Source organism: Mauremys reevesii, linkage group 4, assembly GCF_016161935.1.
Source record: "Mauremys reevesii isolate NIE-2019 linkage group 4, ASM1616193v1, whole genome shotgun sequence".
NCBI lineage: Eukaryota > Metazoa > Chordata > Testudines > Geoemydidae > Mauremys > Mauremys reevesii.
Window position 1 is genome coordinate 79,559,473 of NC_052626.1, and position 21,118 is coordinate 79,580,590.

General features: G+C 44.3%; 1 protein-coding gene across 1 annotated transcript; it reads right to left on the bottom strand.

Moving 5' to 3' along the window:
- Positions 1-992: 992 nt before the first annotated feature.
- On the bottom strand, positions 993-4,136 carry RAG1 (recombination activating 1). The gene has a single exon (XM_039535976.1). The coding sequence runs from the start codon at positions 4,134-4,136 to the stop codon at positions 993-995; it is 3,144 nt and encodes a 1,047-aa protein (XP_039391910.1).
- Positions 4,137-21,118: the final 16,982 nt, after the last annotated feature.

Genomic DNA, 21,118 nt, shown 5'->3' on the forward strand with positions numbered 1-21,118 from the left:
GATCCTTGGCTGCTGTATATGTGTTGCTTCACTAAGGTCAATAGGGGAAATTCTGCATCTGGAAGTCAATATGAATTGTGACATTGTCTTCACTGGATTTCACCCAACGGAGCTAAGATGATATACACCATTTGGGATCTAATTTTGGAAATACAGATTGCCTATTGAACAAAATTCCTTGTAGGTGCCAGCTGTTAGCAAGGTTTGTAGCAAAGCTTGAAAGTATACAATGTACAAAGACAAAAAAAATTCATTTTAAGGTCTGATTTCAAAGCCTATGCACAAGCTTGCATTATAGAACAATTTGACTAGGTTATAATTATTATTTTAAAATGCTGACTAATTTTTCTCTGTGCTTGTACAGTACCTAGCACAATGAGCCCCAAACCTGATTGGTCTCTAGGCACTACCACAATATAAATGTTAAATAAAATAACAATATTTTAAACTGTTGGTGAGGTCACCCTTTGAATCAATGTGTTATACAATGTGTTATACAAAAAATACTGACTCTGTACTTCAGGATGGTTGTCTAAATGTCTCCATGTTTTAAGAAATGAGAGACCATCAATTTAAAAAAAGAAAAACTATTCTTAAATAGTAAGTAAAATGCAATGATGCAAACAGGAAAAAAAAAACCATCCTCACTTTCTTTGCAACTGTCATAAATCTTCTGAATCCTCTTCATTTCACACACATCACATAGTCTAAAAACTTAGGGTCACTTTGGCTATTTATTAAACAATAATCTGAGACCAAAGTAAATTGACCACCTTTCTTTCCACTTTTACCTCACAAAATGGCTGGAAAATGACACCAACCAGTTACTCTGTATTACCATTTGCTGGAAACTACCATCCAGATGTTTACCAAACTCCTCTGAGCAGGGACAGATTCCCTTTAACACTCAGTGTAAAAGTGATATTTGCAGGCCTTACTGCACCCCGTCTAGGAAGACTTAATTGCAAACCCAATTCAAATGATCGTTATGTTTAGAATTCCATAGAATCAGTTATTTCTAAAGTGCCTTCCAATGCCAGAGAGTCTTCTAAACTCTGCCCTGGATCGATTGTGAAGCCCTGGCTTTTCAATGTATTATGGGCATTCATGAACTTCTGCAGGTACTTAGAGGTATACAGCCAGTGGTGCTTCAAGACATCCTCCATTTCATAGCATTTTGACTGCCTGGCATTCATTTTTCGGAAACGCCTAAATAATTTGTTCCCAGACTCATTCCCTTCACTTGCCCAGGCGCCAATGGAGCCATCTCTTTCAATGATTTCAGGAACATGAGCAAGAGTTTTGTGAAAGTAATTCGTAATCTTGCCCTCATATCTGTACTTGAACTTTGTGGACAGGAGCTCAGCAAAACGTTGTGAGTTGAAGCTATACTGACACAGCAATTCTGGGCACTCTTTGGCTGGGCATGAAGACCTCCACACTGGTTTCATCTTAAGGTAAAGGTCCATCAGTTCTCTTAGGGCTTCATGCCTTTCCTCACACTTTATTAATTCACATACTGCTTCCACTGTCTCTTTGGTCATAAGCTTTCTAGCAAAGTTTCCATTCATCCTCATTATGGGCTTCAGGTTCATCTTCTTCCTAAGGTGCTTGTCAAGAGTCGACTGCCACCTTTTCCTCTCTTCTTTAGATATGTCAGGTTTCTTGTACACCTCACCTATCTCAAACTGGAATATCTTGTAGAACTCAGCCGCATTGCCAATGTCACAATGCAGTGCATCTATGGAAGGAACAGTCTCAATGAAAGGTTTGGCAGAAACACCCTTCACTCTGTCACGTAACTCATCAACAGATTCATTATATGGGTTGGACCTCCATACCTCATAGCGCTCCAGGTTTTCAGCATGACTTCTTGTTATGGAGTGGAGGACCAAGTTCTGAGATGCTTCCAGGCGAGTTGCATCACAAAGAGTGCAGATGTAAGTAGAGCCTGAGGCTTCAAGGCCTTCCACTTCACGGACAAGTTTCTCATCATAACCTGTACCCCTAAAGATGAATTTGAATGTTCTGAGGATGCCTCCCATTTCAAGAAGCAAAACGCTGCTTTTCATTGTCTCTCTTTCTGCTATGAGAGGGCTCAGGATGGCTGTCAGAGTCTCATGGTCTGATTCATCAGCCAGCATAAGGCACAAGGGCTTGCAACACAGCTCTGAATTGGGCTTGACTTCTTCAAAGATCCTTATATTTTCATTACCATGAGCTATACTGATGTTCATGAGGGTGAAAGAAAATCGAACTGCCTTCTCAGGGACAGGTGGTCCACTTCCATGCTTCTCACTGACATCTCCCATCCCATCACAAGACTCCTTCACCACCACAGTGAAGGGGCCATTCAAATAGTCATCCAGGTCTTGTGCTTTCATGCCTTCCAAAATGTCTTCCTCCAGGTCCATTAAGGCAGAAACCAAGGCTGCATCATATCGAAACCTCTTGGCAATTGTGTCTACTGGGTAGTCATCAACTGAGTGTGGCAGCCCTGACAGCCCATCTATAATTCCCACTTCTGTATTAGTGGACACATTTTTCAAAGGGGGTTTCCACTCAAATGGATGATAACCTGGCAAGAGTGCCTTCTCAGCAGTGCGGAGAGCATGCAATGGCTGGAAGATCTGCCTCCCACTTATAGCTTTTACAGTTCTGTACATTTTATGGTACTGGCTACAGCTGAGAAAGGTGTTGACTCGGATTGCCAGGCAAACAGCTGGGTGAAGCCCTGATCCCTTCCCTTGCATTATAGCTTCCAACTCATCTGCTTGTCTGTGTTCATTTCTTGCTCTCAGAGCCAGCAGGAACAAAGTTAGGCACACAGCCTTTATATCACCTCCTTCTTCTTTCTCAGCAAAAGCTTTGACTTGAAGCTTGAGTTCTCTCAGACGATGCTTTTGCGCTCTCCTGGTCAATGAGAGTAAGTGTTGCCTCGGTCGGCCGCCTTTATTTACGTGCGTGTAAATCTCTTTCCTTTTCACCTCTTTGTGGCTGGACAGATGATGGCAGTATTTGCCCAGCAAAACCTCCTCATCACATTCTTTCACTGGGCATCGCACAGTCAGGGAATTGAGGATGTTCAGGAAGGATTTCACTGGACTCACCAGGTCAGTAGGGAAGCAAGGGTATCGGCAGGAGGGACAATAGCTGCCCATAACTTTGAGGCACTTAAGGATGCAGGTTCTGCAGAATAAGTGGCTACATGTCGTTTCCACTGGGTCTGCCAGAATATGCTCACAGACCTGGCAAGAGATGGACTTAACGAAATCTGCAGGGTAGTCAACTGCAAGAAGTTTGGTGCTAAGATGTATCTTCTTGCAGTTGGCAATCTTTTTCATAAGATTTTTGTTGTTCACCTGTACTTGTTTTTTTACACTTTTAGTTTTTCTGGCACGTTCTGCAATGATCTTGAGCCTTTTGCCCAGCTGTAAATTGGATGGCTGGTTCTTTCTCTTAACCCCACGACGAGCAGTATAACAAACAGTGCAGTTTGGGGAGTGGGACTTCCAATCCATGGTGCTGTTCCTCGGGAAATACACTTCACATGGGGCGTTGCTGAACTTTCTGTGGATGATGCTCCAGCAGTTGTGACAAAACCGAGTGGGGTGTATTGTGTCGATATCTCCTCGCACGTCAATCTTAAAAATCTTGGCAATAAGATCTGGCCAAGATGTTGCTCTTTTCTCTTTCTTTCTCAGAAGTCCCTGAGTTTCACTGTCCACTGGTCCATGCACAGGATGACTTCTCTTGTAGCGATCAGTTTTAAATGAAACTCCACAGATGCGGCAGAGCTGCTGCAGGTTTGCTTGATGAGCTGCATTCTCTTGCATTTTCAGGTTGTCAGCATCTTTTTTGAGAGCCTGCTTATTGTGATTTAAGTCTGTATCTGCCAGAAGTGGCTTTTCTGCCACTGGAACTGCCGCATCCATCTGCACTGTAGTGCCTTTGTCCAAAGAGGCCACCTTCTCTGCTTTCTCTTTATTTGCCTCTTGGTTGTCTCCAGAAGGTGCCTTTTCAAATGATCTCACTTTAAAAAGCTTGAACTTCCATTCAGAAAATTTAGTATATGGGTGCTGGATTTCTTCCGGCATAGTGTGCAGGCCCATGCTTGGTGATGTCAGCACGTCCATTCTGGTGGGAACTGGATCACCTGAGGAGGAGAAAGAGAGCACTGTAGGTAAGTGAAATACTCCAAAATGAACAATAGTGCAAATGTATGGATTTTAAGAGGCATAAGTCTACAGGCATTAATGACTGGTAGATGCTTTGACAATAAGTTTTTCCCAAAGTCTGAAATACCATTGTAGATATAAATTATGTCACGCCAATAAGATATCTGGACAATCACAAACAGTAAAATTCACCCTTGTGCAGAGGGCCAACAAAAGACCTATGCACCACTTCAGATCCATTTAAACCCTCAAATCAGGGTTTAAGTGAGGCTTATGTGCTGCCTAGGCTTTGTAGTGTGCTGCCACTCTACTCAGGACTCAGGAGTAAATTTCACCCATATTGCAAAATAAGCAAATGTTTCCATGAAAGAAATTCCATGATTGAATTAAACAGACACAGGCTACAGCATAGTACCATCTTAAATTGGGGGTAATAATAGTGTAATGAAATGGCTAGTGTATGTGCCATTGCCCTCTACTGGACAGAATTGGACAGATCTAGTGTGTGTCATAGGCTCTATACTGCTAACAACTAAAGGAGAGTTTCCTTTAGTTCAAGTGGTAGGAGCCTAGGCTTTTGGATGAAAAAGATTTGATTCTATTGCCACATTTACTTTAAAGATGTGAGTGGCCCTGGTGTGTGACAACTGTTAATCCTTAGAGAGCCACACATTTGGTACTACTAAAGATGCTGGGAGAGATGTTAAAGTATGGATGGGACTGTGTGCAAATGCAATAGATTTTCACCAGTTTTCAAGTACCTCTGGTTACAAGTAAAATCAATTTGGTGACTTCAGTGTAAACTGAGGATATTTACCCACACTGCAAAGTTGCCGTACAACACTACGTAATTGGTAGCCTTTGCCCAGGCTGGAGATGGAATCAGGAGAGAAGAGTACTGAGAAGTAAGTACGCTGGCAGGCCTGTGTAAAGGATGCTTGCACATGAAGAGCAGCTGCACTATGCTTTCTGCACTCCCCTGACCCCAAACACTCCTTTGCCTGTATGTTGCCTATTGAGATTATAAACTCTTTTGGGTAGGGTTCTATCTACTTATATGTCAGTAAAGCACCTTACACATTTTGGGTGTAATAAGAATACACAGTAATACTGATTAATATGCATACTCTGATTTTATCCAGAAGGGGATGGGATTAAACTATTGAGTGTGCATGAAAGGTACTAGATTGAGATCCCTAAAACTGGCAGTCCATCTGTTTATCTACAGGACAGAAGCAGCATAGGTAGGGGCACTGTACACTTCCCCACACAGCCCTACCTATGTGCCTCAGCCCTGATCCTGATGTGGACAAGTGGCCATAAAAACTGCACTGAGACCACCAACTCACTTCACACACCATAGGACAGTGAACAACTAACAGATAGCAGCATCCAATCCTCCAACCTTAACTGCTCACACCTATATCCATGTTCACACAGGTAGTCCTACTGAAGTCAGTGGAACTACTTCAGTGAGTAAGGACTATGATATCTGATGACTTATGATCACTGCTTATATGAAATTGAGTTAAACCGGAGGCTGAAAAGTGGAAATATACAACTCTCATACATGTTTTTAAGTCATCAACACCACTACCACCACTTCACTTTTTAGGCCCTGATCCTGAAGTGGGATCATTAGTGTGTGGTTCCTTTAAAGGCATTCCATGCTAGCCGATCCCAGTGCAGAATCATGACCTCATTTAGGGGCCCAGTTCAGAAGGCACTTAACCACATACTGACTTAAATGCAATGGAACAGATCCTCAGCTGACGTCAATGGAGCCATGACAATTTACTGCCCCAAATGGACAACTCACATGCTTAAAGACGGGCATGTGCTTGAATACCTTGCTGAGCTGCGACCTTATTTGGAAGAGTTACATGGTTTGGACAATTGAAAATGTCTGGTCAAATTTTAGATTTTGTAAAAACAATCTATTATCAAATACACCACTGATGTTGTTGCTGTGGAAACATGACATTTTATACAAATAAATATTCCTCTGAGGGGCTTGCAATTCAAACATTGCAACTTTGTGCTAGTGGATGAGAGCCTGAAAATGAAATTGGCTAGTAATGAAAATGAAATTGAAAATGAAATTGGTTAATAACAGAAACAAAGTAAAATGTATTTTAAGAATATATTATTTTAACCTTACAGTGTTTGTTTCAAATAAAGGCTGTATCTTCACTTAGCTATAATGCTCTCTAAAACTCTAGACCACCGTATCTATTCTGAGGATGCCTGCGTTCCTTTCAGTGTCTGAAATTTTTATTTGTCCTTCCTGCATTATGTTTCTGAGATTATCTCTTTTAAAAAATTATAACCTTTCAATAGAGCAATATTTCAATACAATCTTCCAAAGTCCAGCTGGAAAGGATTACTGGCTCTGATTAAGTTCCAAATCCAGAGTGACATGTCAACCTGCTCAGCTCTTGCTTTAAGAGTTTAACTTCAAAATCCTTCAAGTGGACCTTGGCAAAAAAATTAAGGGTTTGTTTTCTTTCCAGCTTCTCTTAATTCCATCCCACTGAGAACAAGTTGCTTGCATTGCTATATCCATCTGCCTGCACTGCTATGCCCTGCTGCCTACAATGCTGAATATGAGCGCCTGCACTGCCATCCCCTGCTGTCCCTTTGGGCTATAGCCTGCTGTCCTGCTTGTTTGTACCCCGTTTTCTATAAAACTGTAACCTACTATCCGGTGCAGATGTATGGCCTGCTGTGGACCCTGCTGACCTAGTTGTCGAAATCTCCTACCAGCAGAGCAGTGTCCTGCTTGCCCCGCAAAAGTCCTGTTTGCCTATTGAGCTATACTCTGCTGCCTGTAGAGGGACTGAATGACTTCTTGTCCTTCATTCACTGTTTTACCCTATTCTCCTACAGTCCTTTGAGCTGCTCTATTGCCTTGCTAGAATTCAAATGGGAGGAGAAGAGGTGAAATCAGCAGGACAAAAATAAATATTACAAAATATCTTTTCCTTAGGTGATTGTCAGTCCAGAGATAATACCTGCCTGTTTCATGTTAGAGTACTTCGCAGTGCACTAAATAGCATAGAGTTACTTGTGTGGTGCCTCCAAAGGTTTTACCTGGGAATACTGAACTACCTCGTTTGATAAGGTCAAATGCAGAAGCTGGGAGTTTTGCCTGAGTAAGGTTTTAGGATTTGGCCCATTAACCTGTGAATTATTTGGTATCTGAACTGTGCTATAAAATTATAGTTGTAGCCATGCTGATCCCAGGATATGAGAGAGACAAGGTGGGTGAGGTAATAGCTTTTATTGGACCAATTTCTGCTGGTGAGAGAGACAAGCTTTTGGGTGACACTGAGCCCTTATTCAGGAGCTCTGTGTGGCTGGAAAGCTTTGTCTCTCTCTCTCACCAGCAGAAGTTGGTCCAATAAAAGCTATTACCTCACCCACCTTGTCTGTGTTATAAAAGACCGACATAATCATGTAGTGAATCTGTAACCACATAGTACTTTCCTGTTTAATTATCCTGCTACTGCATAGTATTTATTCATCAGTTAAATGGCCAATATTTATTCTGCAAGTAACATATAAAGCTGTTGCTTGCCTATAGTCTTTTCCGAAACATTTGTCAGTGGGATATCTGAGCACCTTATACACATTAGTCAGTTTATCTTTTCAGCATACCTGTGACATAGGGAAGTATTATTATTCCCAGTTTACTGATTACACACACACTCAACATGATCCTGGATCTTGTGATTTTGCAGCCAAAGCAGAAACCTGTTTACAGGGACTTTCATTGAGATGTCCCAGTGTCTCTAACTGCATCATCAGCACCTCTCCAGCGCTGGAGAGCAGCCAACAAGCTTTGCCCCCTAAGGTTTCCTCAGGGGTATCATTTGCTTGGGGGCCACGAGGGGCAGTTGCAAACCTTAGTTTGCCCCTAAAAAACTTTTCAAGGGTCTATATGCTCTATTATGTTTTCCACTTTTTGCCCCCCACAGACTTTGCAGGATAGAATATAATCACACCTAATGTTCTATATGCTGATACAACTTTGGCCTTCCCACCACCATATTTTTTCCGAAATGACACCCCTGAGTTTGCTCACTAGTTATTGTGATGAACCAGCCAGCAAATAGGTAGGTTCCAAATCCAGTGCAAAGTAGCTAATACCTTCTTTCCTTGTCCCACCCTTGTATGGTGTGTCATCTTAGTACCACACCTGAGCCCACGCCCATGGCCTTGCTGTCAAACTGCAGCTCAAATATAGCAGATGGCTCTTACCCCCTACTGAGAAAAAGTTCAAAAATTCATTTGTTTCCTTTCAGCAAATATGTCCTAAAGAGATGAGAGACAAAGAAGCCCTGTTAGGTCACCTGATCATCCATTCTGCCAGTCCAGGATTGTTCCCTACAGTCTATTCATCAAATACTTTATCTAGTCTAATTCTCCAGCTCCTAAGCAATGGAGCTTCCACCTGTTCCCTTGGAAGACTACTCCACAGACCTGAGTGCTGGGAACATTTCGCTGACATTCACTAGAAATTTGCCTTTACTGTGTTGTTCTAATTGGGCTGCACTGAACAATCCTCCATCATGAACCCCACGCCCCAACCATTAAATACACTCGTAATTTAACTGGATCTGACAGCTGTGTTTAATGTTACCTCTTTTTAGCTTGGAAAGAAAAAGAAAATTCCTTTTCTGGCCACCTCAGAATATCTCAGGTCCTTCTAAAACAGGGTCAGATTGTCATGCTCATGCTCACACTGAGTAATACCTTACTCTGTGAGTAGCCCCACTGAAATGAGGGAGACTGTTTGTGGAGTGAGGTGCTACTTGTTGGGAGAAAGCGTTTATAAAATCAGATTAATGACATGTACATTAATACAGGGAAATAGTTAAATCAAGTCTTGTATGTCTCACAAGCAGCTGGGTTATTGCAGTTAAGACTGTTAGCCTACCTTTCTCTCACTGCCAGTTTGTAGAGTCGTTTGTACGTCTGCTCAGTTGGTTCCAAACGTCAAGATCTCTCTCGATCTCTCTCTCTCTCCCCCTCTCCCCTCTGATTTTTAAAGCTCACTGCAGTGCTGTTTGTCTCACCCTATCCCTGTCCCTCCCATCTCCCAGTACCGCTCTGGTGCTAACCACAAGTTACCATCAACCACAACACAATACAGAAGTCTCTACTCCAGGTGGCACCTGGTAACTTATGAGGCTTAACTATGAAGTTAATAAAAACAAGGTCCTCCTTTGAGAGACCCCTGGCCTCTAAGATGAGTTTTAATTCCATGCAGAGCCATTCCAGGAGAGTGCCTGCACCTTTACGTGACTAAACTTTTGTATTTGCTTTTTTATGTCTATAGCTCCAGAGCTAATTTCTGCACTTGGTTACACATTGGAGAGAAGAATGTGGGACCCAGTCATGCCACCCTTTTCCACAGGATTAATCCCTTTTAAGGACCCTGACATTTAAGCCTACATTATCAATCCAGACATAACCACGCTTCCATTTTTGTTTCTGGAATTTTGTGCTGACAATATGAATCATATTGTTGCCCTTTCTTCTGACACCAGTGTAATGTCCCATTCTAACAATAGTGTTACCCCTCTGATGAATGCAGATGGCCAGGGTCTTGCAGGTCAGCTACCCACTGGAAGATAAATCAGTGATGTAGATTCTAGGTATATTCTCTGTGTAACTTGTTTCACTTGTTCACGTGGTCTGAATTCAACAAGCTGAATTTTAATAAAGGCAAGTGCAAAGCACTTCACTTGGGAAGGAAAAATCAAATGCACAGCTACAAAATGGGGAATAACTGGTGAGGTGATAGTACTGCTGAAAAGGATCTGGGGGTTAGAGTGGACCATAAACTGAAATGTGAGGCAGCAATGTGAGGCAGCTGCAAAAAAGGCTAACATGATTCTGGGGTGTATTAGCTGAAGTGTTGTATGTAAGACATAGGAGGTAGTTGGCTCACTCTACTCGACATTGGTGAGGCCCCAGCTGAGGTATTGTGTCCAGTTCTGGGTACCACAAATTTAGGAAGGATGTGGACAAATCGGAAAGAATCCAGAGGAGAACAAGAAAATGATAAAAGGTTTAGAACAGCGGTTCTCAAACTATGGGTTGGGTCCTCAAAGTGGGTCACAGTCCCATTTATTGGGGTCACCAGGGCTGGCTTAGACTTGCTGGGGCCAGAGGCTGAGGGTGTCAGCCTTGGGCAGTAGGGCTCAGCTTGCAGGCCCCCTTGGCTGGGGCTGAAGCCATTGGGCTTCAGCATTCCCCCTGCCCCAGGGCAGTTGGGCTTTGGCTTTGACCCCCCCTTACCCGGGGTGATGGAGCTTGGGCGGGCTCAGGTTTTGGTCCCCGCCCCTGGGATCGTGTAGCAATTTTTGTTGTCAGAAGGGGGTCGCGGTGCAATGATGTTAGAGAACACCTGGTTTAAAAAATCTGACCTATGAGGAAAGGTTGAAAAAACTGGGCATGTTTAGTCTTAAGAAAAGAGGACTGAGGCAGGGGACCTGATAGTCTTCGAGTATGTTAAGGGCTGTTATAAAGAGGTTGGGGATCGATTGTTCTCCATGTCTCCTGAAGGTAGGACAAGAAGTGAGGGGCTTAATCTGCAACAAGGGAGATTTAGGTTATATATTAGGAAAAAACTTTCTAACTAGAAGGGTAGTTACACTTTGGAATAGGCTTCCAAGGGAGGTCATGGAGTCCACATCATTGGAAGCTTTTAAAAACAAATTGAACACACACCTATTAGGGCATGGCTACATTTGCAGATGCTGGGAGTTAAACCAGCCCTCGGAGACTGCAGCAAGGAAAACGCTGCCATGTGTTCACACTGTCAGCTGCAAGCTCAGTGGTGTGGCCACATTAGCAGCTCTTGCAATGCCACAGAGAGAAGTGCAGTGTGGTAGCTATCCCAGTGTGCAAGTAGCTGCAGCGTGCTTTTCAAATGGGGGAGAGGGGGACTGTGACAGGGAATGTGTTGTGTGTATGTGGGGGGAGAGACAGTGTGTTTTGGGGGGCAGAGTGTGTCAGTATGCTGTCTTGTAAGTTCAGACAGCTGCAGGGGGAAGGGAGAAACCCCGACATCAGCCCCCACCCCTGCCTTTCTCTCTCTTTCTCTCTCTCTCTCTCTCTCACTCTCTCATACACACAGGCACACACATGCACAAATGCCTGCCTCTGCAGCAGGAGCATTCCACAGTAATGGTTTGCTTTGTCCCAGAGCAGATAAGCATGTCGGCTGTCAGAAACGGAGCTTTGAAAGGGGATATCCGCATGCCTGCAGCTGAGTTCAAAACAATGACCAGAGTGGCCACTTGACTTCAAGGGATTATGGGACATTTCCGGAGGCCAATCACAGCACAGTAATGCAATATGTCGTCCACACTGACACCCCAGAGTTTCAGCGAGGGCGCAGCAAGCTCTGCGCTTCTTGTGGAGGTGGATTACCGGGGGCCTGCCAGCTGCAGAGTCCAGGCACTCTAAGTGCCTTGCCAGTGTGGACACCTCAGGAGTTAGGGCACCCGGAGCTGATTTAATGCACTGTAACTTGCAAATGTAGCCAAGGCCTTAGCAATGATCTAGGTTTACTTGTTCCTGCCACAGCACAGGGGGCTGGACTTGATGACTTCTCAAGATCCCTTCCAGCCCTATATATGATTCTGTGATATACATCAGGTCTGGAACAGAGGTGGTCACAAAAAGCATGCAGACAATCCCCCTTTTTAGGAATCTCATCCCCCAAACCATAACCAGTTCCCAGGAAGAAGCTTTGCCTCAAGAATTGACTCTGACAAGCAAAGAGGAGAGCAAACTCTCCTGTTGCTCACACAGTAAGCTCTTCAAGGGCCAGTCCCCTACACAGAACCTTGCATAACAAAATCTAACCACCCAGTTAGTCTTCCCAATACTGAACTTTTGCTCATGTGCTAAAAACAGGATGTTAGCAGACACAGGGCTGGTCTACACTAAGGGGAAAAATCGATATAAGATACGCAACTTCAGCTACGTGAATAACGTAGCTGAAGTCGAAGTATCTTATATCGATAACTTACCCGTCCTCACGGCGCGGGATCGATGTCCGGGGCTCTCCATATCGACGCCGCCACCGCCGTTCGGGGCGGTGGAGTTCCGGAATCGATAGAAGCGCGTTCGGGGATCGATATATCGCGTCTAGATGAGACGCGATATATCGATCCCTGAAAAATCGATCGCTACCCGCCGATACGGCGGGTAGTGTAGACGTAGCCTAAGACTACATCTACACTTGGAGCTGGTGTTTGATTCCCATCTTATGCAGATGTACCCATGCTAGCTCTGCTCAATCTAGCATGCTAAAAATTGTACTGTAGCTGTGACAGCATGGGCAGTGGCAAGCAACAACACAAGCTAGCCACCCTGAGTGCAACACCCCCCCCCCACACACACACACACACACTCACCACTGGCCATGCTACTTCTGCTACATTGCTATTTTTAGTGTGCTACCTTGAGAAGATCTAGTGCATGTATGTCTGGCAAGCTGAGAATGACACCCCCAGCTCCAAGCGTAGACATAGCTTCAGTGTAACACACTACCTTGTGATTCCTTCCATAACTACATAAACACCTACATCCCTGACTGCACATGCAAATTCCTCGTCTTTCATAGAGTGCTCTCACTGTGTTTCCACAAGATTCCAGCTTGTCTTCCTTCTCCCCCTCCCTGCACATACCCTCATTCAACAGGAATATGGGACAGTTTGAGGGTTAGTAAGGAAACATGGGCTATCATGCTTTCATTATGCTGAAGACCAACAGCCCCATGTCTCCATATCATTCCCAGTTAATGCAATCAAGTGCTTTATATGGTGTCTGGGGCAGGGATGAGGACTAGCTGGCTGAGGCTGAATCAAGATAAGATTGCAGTGATGCTGACAGACTGAGGAAAGCAATCAGAAGAGGTGGCAAAAGTTATATCTACTCCCAAAATCCCATATTTTGTTCACATATCCCTGATTAAATGATATATCCAAACAAGGGATTCAGACATCTTGCTTAGGCACCCACTTTCGGGAATTGGGCCCTTAAAAAAGTACTCTAGATCAAATAGTGAGAAAGTGTCACAACTGCCATTAGGTCCCAAGAGTCTAACACCCCCACCTCCTTCTCTAGCTATGAATACCTAGCTTTTCTATAGCACTTGTCATCCAGAGATCTAAAAGCATTTTATAAATGAGAGTAAATATCACCGTTTTCATTTTACAGATGGGAAAAATGAGGCACTTAGAGGTAAAGTGACTTGCCCAGATCACAGAGCAGACAGAGCCAGGGAGACACCTAGGTTTCCTGATTCACAGTCAGGTGCCCTTTCCTCTGGATCACTTTGCCTCTCTCTGATTAGACTGTGCTCGCTAAAATGTTATTTATCTAAATCTTCTCATACAAGACACAGTAGCACCTTTCTTGCTAATGGGGAAAGAGGTGGGAGGGTTCCCTATTTCCCAACTCCAGTGCCCCTTAAGAAAAGAGTACTTGCTTCAAGAGTGATGAGGCCTATAGAAGTGCAGCTACTCCTGAGTCAGTGGTTCAACTTGCACCAGGTACCATAATGGATGCTAATCGTGTCCCAGTAAATGGGTTTAATGAGCCACTGCAGAGCAAATTGTTCACAATGATCCAAACCAAATGCAGAGCCAAGGCCTGATAACCTGACTCAAATTTGGACCCGGGCAAAATTCTCACTGAAATGAGTGGAAGTTTGGGGGAGCCAGGACATCACTAGATTTCTGCTTGAGTAACAAATTAGCAGGGATTTCAGGATTGGGTCCATAGTGAAAAAGAAAACACAGAGCTTATTCCCAGACTAAGGCCTGGTCTACACTAAGAATGGGGGGTGACTAGTAGTGCAAATTCAGCTAGCGTGAATAGCGTAGCTGCTGAATCGAACTACCCTAGTTCACTACCGTCAGGCATCAGGCGCGCGCGGAACCGAACTCCGCGTCTCCAAGCTCTCTCTGCTAACTCCAGCTGCGGGGTGCGGAGTTCGAACTAGAGGCTTCAGTTTCGAACTCGACGCCAGATCTATATTAGATCGAGAAACTCGAAAAAACGTCGAACACCGCCGACCGCGCCGCAAGTGTAGACTAGCCCTAAGACAGTCCCTGCCAAGTGTCAGCAGGAAAGTGGAAATCTCACAACTGAACTGTTAATTTCTGTAAATGTTGGAACCTTAACTAGAGTGCCTCTGGTGGGCCCAGCTGCCTCTCCAATCCCGCTTCTGCCGGGACTTCCTTGTAACCTACCTGAGTGGAACTATTCGCCCACTAGCTCTTGGAGAAAACATTTCAAAAGCCCTCCAAGTCAGGCTGCAATAGCAGGTATCAATCAGAATCTCTCTCCACCGACACAGGCTATGCTTTCCTTCCTTACATGAAGCAGCACAGATGCAGTTCACTAACAATGGAGATTGTTGGAGGGGCTGTTTGGTAAGAAAATTAGCAAATCTGTCTCTGAGGTGTTTACTCAGAACATCACCTAGATGGCTGGATGCCTGCTCTGTCTCCCTGCAGGGATTTTAGCACAGACTATCAGGTACTCTAGGAAATAGCTCAATTATCGCAGTAACCATTTGAGTTCTTATGCATGAAGTTTAATTCTTTGCTTCTCAAGAAGTCAGCTTGTAAATGTTTTCATTCATCCTGAATTGCAGTAGCCTAGGCATCGGCTGTGGTTAATTCCCAGCCAAAGCCTAATTGCTGCAGTAGCGTGTGCAGTGTTAAGCCAGATGGGTATTTGTTTTCCCCATGCAGCTGGCACCACCAAGTGGTGAACAGTGTTTCAGCATCACTTTATGTCACAAGGTGGGCATCTGGCAGCAATTGGTATGTCTACATTTGAGCAGGAGATTAAATTTCCTCTCGAGGAGACATGTCTGCGCTCTGATCAAACTAGCATGCTAAAAATAGAGTGTACCTGCTGGGGAAGATCGCCTTCCCTAGTACATACCTATCCAAGGTGCTAGGCACATTTTTAAGGTGGCTAACCCGTCCTGCCAGGACTATACTCTATTTTTAGTGGGCAAGCTCAATCAAAGCTAGCAGGGGTATGTTCCTTGAAATGCAATTTACACTTCCAGCTCCAAGTGTAGACACAACCTATAGGGCTGTCTATAAATTACCTAATGCAGGAGGGGGTGGGTAGGTCCTTAATTTTGCCCATTTTGTTTTGGTGTTACAACGGTTGGGTCACAAAAAATCACCAAAAAGGGTGTTATGTAATTTATGGACAGCCCCTATGGGCCACAGTGCCTCATAAATCATTAGAAGTTGGAGGTTGCACTGAATATGGTATTTTAAACTAAATTTGAAATAAAGTGTCAGAATAAACTCTGACTGGGATTTCAGAATCCTGAATATTCCCATTCCTAGGATGAGCACTGCACTAGTATTATTTTGTGGGTTACAGGAACAGCAAGAGTACTTTGCAAATATGTAGCATTTTCCATCCTAAGCTTTCAAAGCGCTTTACAAAGGTATCATTATTCCCATTTTACAGATTGGGAGACTGAGGCACAAAAAGCCTAAATGACTTACCCAAGGTCACACTGAGGCACATGTTGGGTCTTTTTCTCTTTACACAACAAGTATAATATGAAAGAACCCCATGGCCACGTTGATGTCCAAATCACAGTGTTTATTAAAACTATATTACTCACAAGACCTAGCCATTTTCAGGAGTAAGGCCCTGCAGCTGCACCCACTCAGTACTCCTGACACCCTGCCTGATTGGCTGCAGAAGGTAGCAGGCCAGTTCTTAAGCTCAGCAGCAGCAGTAGCTTGCTGGGTGCTCAACATATGTGTCCATAGACTCTCTTCCCCCTGGTCTGCTCCTCCACAGCTCTAGCTCAGATCCTGCGGGCCTTCACCCAGCCTTGTTCCTGTCTCAGAACCAACCCTGATCCTGCCTTCTCTGACTCCTGGTAATCTTTTCTGATGCTTGGCTCTTATTCTTAACTCCAATTCTGTCTTGATAGCTATTAGCCAGGCTAGGCAGGGATGGTGTCCCTAGCCTCTGTTTGCCAGAAGCTGGGAATGGGAGACAGGGGATGGATCACTTGATGATTACCTGTTCTGTTCATTTCCTCTGGAGCACCTGGCATTGGCCACTGTCGGAAGACAGGATACTGGGCTAGTTGGACCATTGATCTGACCCAGTATGGCTGGTCTTATGTTGTTATATTGACCCTTGGTGCTGGCATTTGGACTCTGACCACTAGGTCTGACCATCTACAAGCTGGTCTCCTGACAACTACCTATATGTATTGCTGCTCTTGCAGGGTTCTGGTGCCTTCTGAAATACAGTAGACAGAAAGGGTCATTAGAGGACTCACAAACTATTTAAAGAGACCCAACAGAAAGAGAGCCCAACTCTCCTGCTCCAACTACTGACCAATGGTGCCTCCCAAAGAGAATTATTTTGTGTGTCGGTGGCTTTTTTTGACAAAGGATGTCCTCTCACTCATCTCCTTTGTGTCTGGGAAGGAATGTGGTGTGTTTCTCCTCCCTTCCTTCCTGGCTGGCTGAGATAGATGCCGGCAGATCCAGTATGTTTGCTCAGTGCTCCCTTTAGCACCTTGTGTGCATCAGGTATCAGGGAAGAGTATTCCAGTAATCCGCATTCTGTTTGGTCTGCCTGAAATATGACTCCAGTGTGGGTTCCTGGAAGAACATCTTCAATGCCCTGACAAGTCTCACCAGCTCTGGAACCACAAGCTGAAAATTAATGAGGTACGGCCATCGCTTTGCATTCCTCCACTCTTGGAATGGAAATGACTATCCCATTAACAGAGAGATAAACCACTTAATCTCCCCTGCATAACAGCTTTGTACAGGGGCAGGTCCCATTGCAATATAGACATGTCTTAGGGACTTTTGGTGATTCTGGGCAACAAAAGCTATGTCTGGGAACTGGAGAGCCAGGGAGAACCACAGATTCTGTCTGTATCCAAAAGCTTCAATAAAGAATTTGTTCATTATAGCTGAGTCCTGTCATTACTCTATCACAAGAGACATAACCACTGAGAGATTTGTATCTGGGCTTGGATTCTTGAATCCCTCAGAATGTGTGCATTTTCAAGTCTAGACTGTTGTGTTGGTTCAGAGCCATCTCTGCTTGGAATCAGACAAGGTGAATTAGCTTACACCATAAACATCCATAGGGCAAATGTCACATGTCCCTTCCAAATTGTACTGTGGCCTTGTCCCTATTGCTTATTGTGATCTCAAGCCTCACAAAGAACTCCCTTTGACATCAGTGCACATGCTTATTTGAGCCACATGTGAATCTTGTTTTTTTTTTTTTTAATGTAATGTAGATCTGGTAGAAAATTTTCAGAGTATTTTTCACTGAAAAATTGCCTTGTTCTCTTAAAAGACCCAACTCCACATTTTCCAAAAGAATGTTGATTATTTTTAAAACAAAAATTTGCTTTTCAAAACATTCCTCCAACATTTTTAATTGAGATGTTTATCAAAAACATGATTGAAGTAGTAATCAAAATGCTGCATATACTGAAACACAGGTTTGGTATTTTAAAAAATCAATAACCATTTTAATAACTTTCATAATATTTCCACTAAAAATCTCAATTAAAAAGTCACTAACATTTTTGAAAAAATGGTTCTGTATTGAGCCCTGCAAACTAAAATCAGCTTTGACATTTCAAAAATGTTCATGATGTAGACTTCTTAAAATTTCAAGCAGCTCCAAAGTTTGGATTTTCCAAAGTTTGAGCCAGGAACAGAAAGAAGCATTGACTACTCATAGCTCTAGGGCCAGAAGCTGCCCTATGTATTTTTAAATTCCTCTGACCCCTAACAGTGGAAGGATTGAGAGAAAATCAATCTGACTGAATTACACAATTGTAAAAGTATCTATGAATTGGTTGCAGATTTTTGAAATTCAACATTTCAATGCGAGATGTAAGTGAAATTTTCAAATTTTAACAAAAAACACAAAGTTTTGGATGGAAATTTGTGTTAAAACTACATTTTAATACCAATTTTGATCACCTCTACTCTATGGACCCAACTCCCTTCCTCAAGGGCCAGATTCCTTGTTAAGGCAAAGCTGCTAATTCAGGGGCTACCAGAAATCTACAGCAGCTCATCAGTCATTTTTGCAAATCTTGTTCTCCTATTTGAAAGAGAAGGTTAAGAATTTTCAGTCCTCGTTTTTACCAACTACCCTTAATGGGGCAGACACAGGCAGAGACCTTACATGTCCCTTGGGTGCATGTGCTAATGACAAAGCCTAAATCTTGACCATCCCCTGAAACTGAAAGGCTGATAACTCTTTGGATGTGGAGTCCCTATTTAATAAATACTGATGGCTACTCTTTGGCATTTGATCAAAGAGAGAGAAAGTGGAGAGCTCCCATCCCTATTAATTCCATTCTGGTTCCCTAAATGCCCTTGCAATTTCAACGGGACACTCCTATTCTTCTGTACTTCTTGTCCTCTGCTGCGTTCCATTGCAGAGGTGGCTACCTTTCAGTGGTGGGTTAAATGTTTTGGCATCCTTTGGGCGAAAAACCACAACAGAAATAAAAAATATTTTTCTTTTTTTCTGTTCAATGGGATCCTCAGCCCCCCTAAAAACTCTTCCTTCAGCCCCTACCCTCACAATAGCTTTCCCTCGGACAGAGCCAAACACCGCTTTCTCTATCCCATTGATGAGTTGACTAGAGGAAGTCACTGTATTCTCAGTCCTGGTCCTTGTAAGTGCAGGATTCCTCTTTTCTGCCATCTGGATCAGCCTTCACGCCTCTTTTTTCAAATTGCTCTTTCCCTGTGTTGTGATTTATTGTTTAGCGCTATGCCAGTGCTATTTATCTAAATGCTGTGGGGTACAGTTTGAAAGGATATATATAAAATACACATATGATATGAATTCCAAAGCAAAGGAGGAGGTTAATGAAAAATAACAGCTTCTAAAAAGAACCTCTGAGCATGGAAAAGTGAATATACTGCTCTGTTTTTGAAAACATAAAAGATAATTTAGTGTTTCCTAAGTAGAGCTCATTTTCATTCCCCCTGCCTGAAGTGACAAAGCAATTTTATAAGTCTACCACAGGATGGCACTGTTGACATACAAAAGAGATGCAGGTGTAGTTCTAATATTTTCATTCAATCTATCAGGCAACCCTTAAACAGGGGTGGCGTGCTTGGGGCGGCAAGCCGTGGGGGGCGCTCTGCCGGCCGCCGGGAGGGCAGCAGGCAGGGTGCCTTCGGTGGCATGCCTGCAGAGGGTCCGCTGGTTCCGCGTCTCAGAGGTCCACTGGAGCCGAGGGACCGGCGACCGGCAGAGCGCCTCCGGCGGCATGACGCTGTGCTTGGGGCGGCGAAATGTCTAGAGCCACCCCTGCCCTTAAACAAGGTTAGATGGTACTGTGGTAGACCAGCCTGTGCCTTGTCTATGGTATCTCTCTCCCCATTTCTAGTACCAGTGGAGCTGAGCCAGTGGTAGTGCAAAATACAGAAATCACAGTGACAAAAATATTCCCAGTTGTCCACCCAAAAAGCTGTAGTTGCAAAAGCACTTCCAAGAACAAGTTCTCAAGATAATTGCTAGGTCAGCATTTCGATCTGTGGTGCAGTAGAGTTGTGGGTACCTAATACGCAGTGCAGTTAATCGCAGGGGGTATGTTAGCTATGTGGCTGGATGAGTATAGAAGTATAGAAGCACCGGCCACTTTAACCCACAGCATTACATGGTGTATTTCATACAAGGTCTCAAAACACTTTACACCATTACTATAAAAAGGAGGACCACTTTTCCATTCACCATCAGCATGCACAATAATGGTCATTATGCACAAAAAGGCCCCCATCCTATGAACAATTATTTGGAAACCAGTGGGACTACATACCTACTTAAAATAAAGCATATATGTGTTTGCAGGAATGGGGGCAAAAATAATCATCTGCTTGTACAAGTGCCTATTTTGCAACCTGCGGCTGTGTTACTCCATGTAGAAGTGTAAGTATGGTGTTTCATGTGTATTTTTGTATGAACAAATGGGCCTTTTTAAAAGACTTTTTTTGAACTAATTAATTAAGCCTTCTGTGAGTGGAAAAGTGCTCTTATCTTCATTTTATAGATAGAGAAAAGAAGGCACAGAGTGGGAAAGGTCCAGATGCCCAAAGGGACTTAAGTGTTATTCAACTCAGGGTTGAAACACCTACCCCCTAGGTGCCCTGCCAGCTACAGGAATTCTCAGCCCCGAGCTAGGCACCCAGGTTCACCACAAGGCATGGAGAGAGTTAGGCACCTAAGAAAGCGATCTGCAAAAGCTGAGCAGGAAGCTACCTACATTAGCTACTAGGAAATGCCAAAGAAAGGGGCAGGGAGCGGAGAGGGGGCTTAGACACGTAAGTAGCTGACTGGGTGCACCTGGTTGATGGGCTGGTGCTAGGTGACCTGGCTCCTTCTGGTCAGACTCTCCAACTGCAAACCCTACGCTTGTGTGAGGCACGTAAGCCTCATCAGCTGTTTACGGAGCTTATGCAACCCATATTTGCTTTTTATTTGCCTGTTTTAGTATTACGGGAGGGGGACCCAAAAATATGCTGCTTAGGGCCCCCAATGGCCTAGCACCGGCTCTGAGTCCTGACTTGCCCTGGGCTGACCCCAGTGCTGGGGGGCTGCGGGGGGTGGGCTGCCAGGAGGGGCTCAGCCAGAGCAGGGATCCCTGGACGGGGCCGCTGAAGGGGGAGTCAGGCACCAGCCTGCAGCGCAGGGAGGGTCAGGCTGGTAAATCTCCAGCGGGGCCGGGGGGGTTACAAACGCTCCTCCCCGCCGGGTGCTGCGCAGGGCGGACACCCAGCCTGGGCGGTGCCACAGCCGCCTGCGGCGCGGGGTGAGGCCCCGCGGGAGCGGCCCTGCCGGGCGGACCGGCCGCA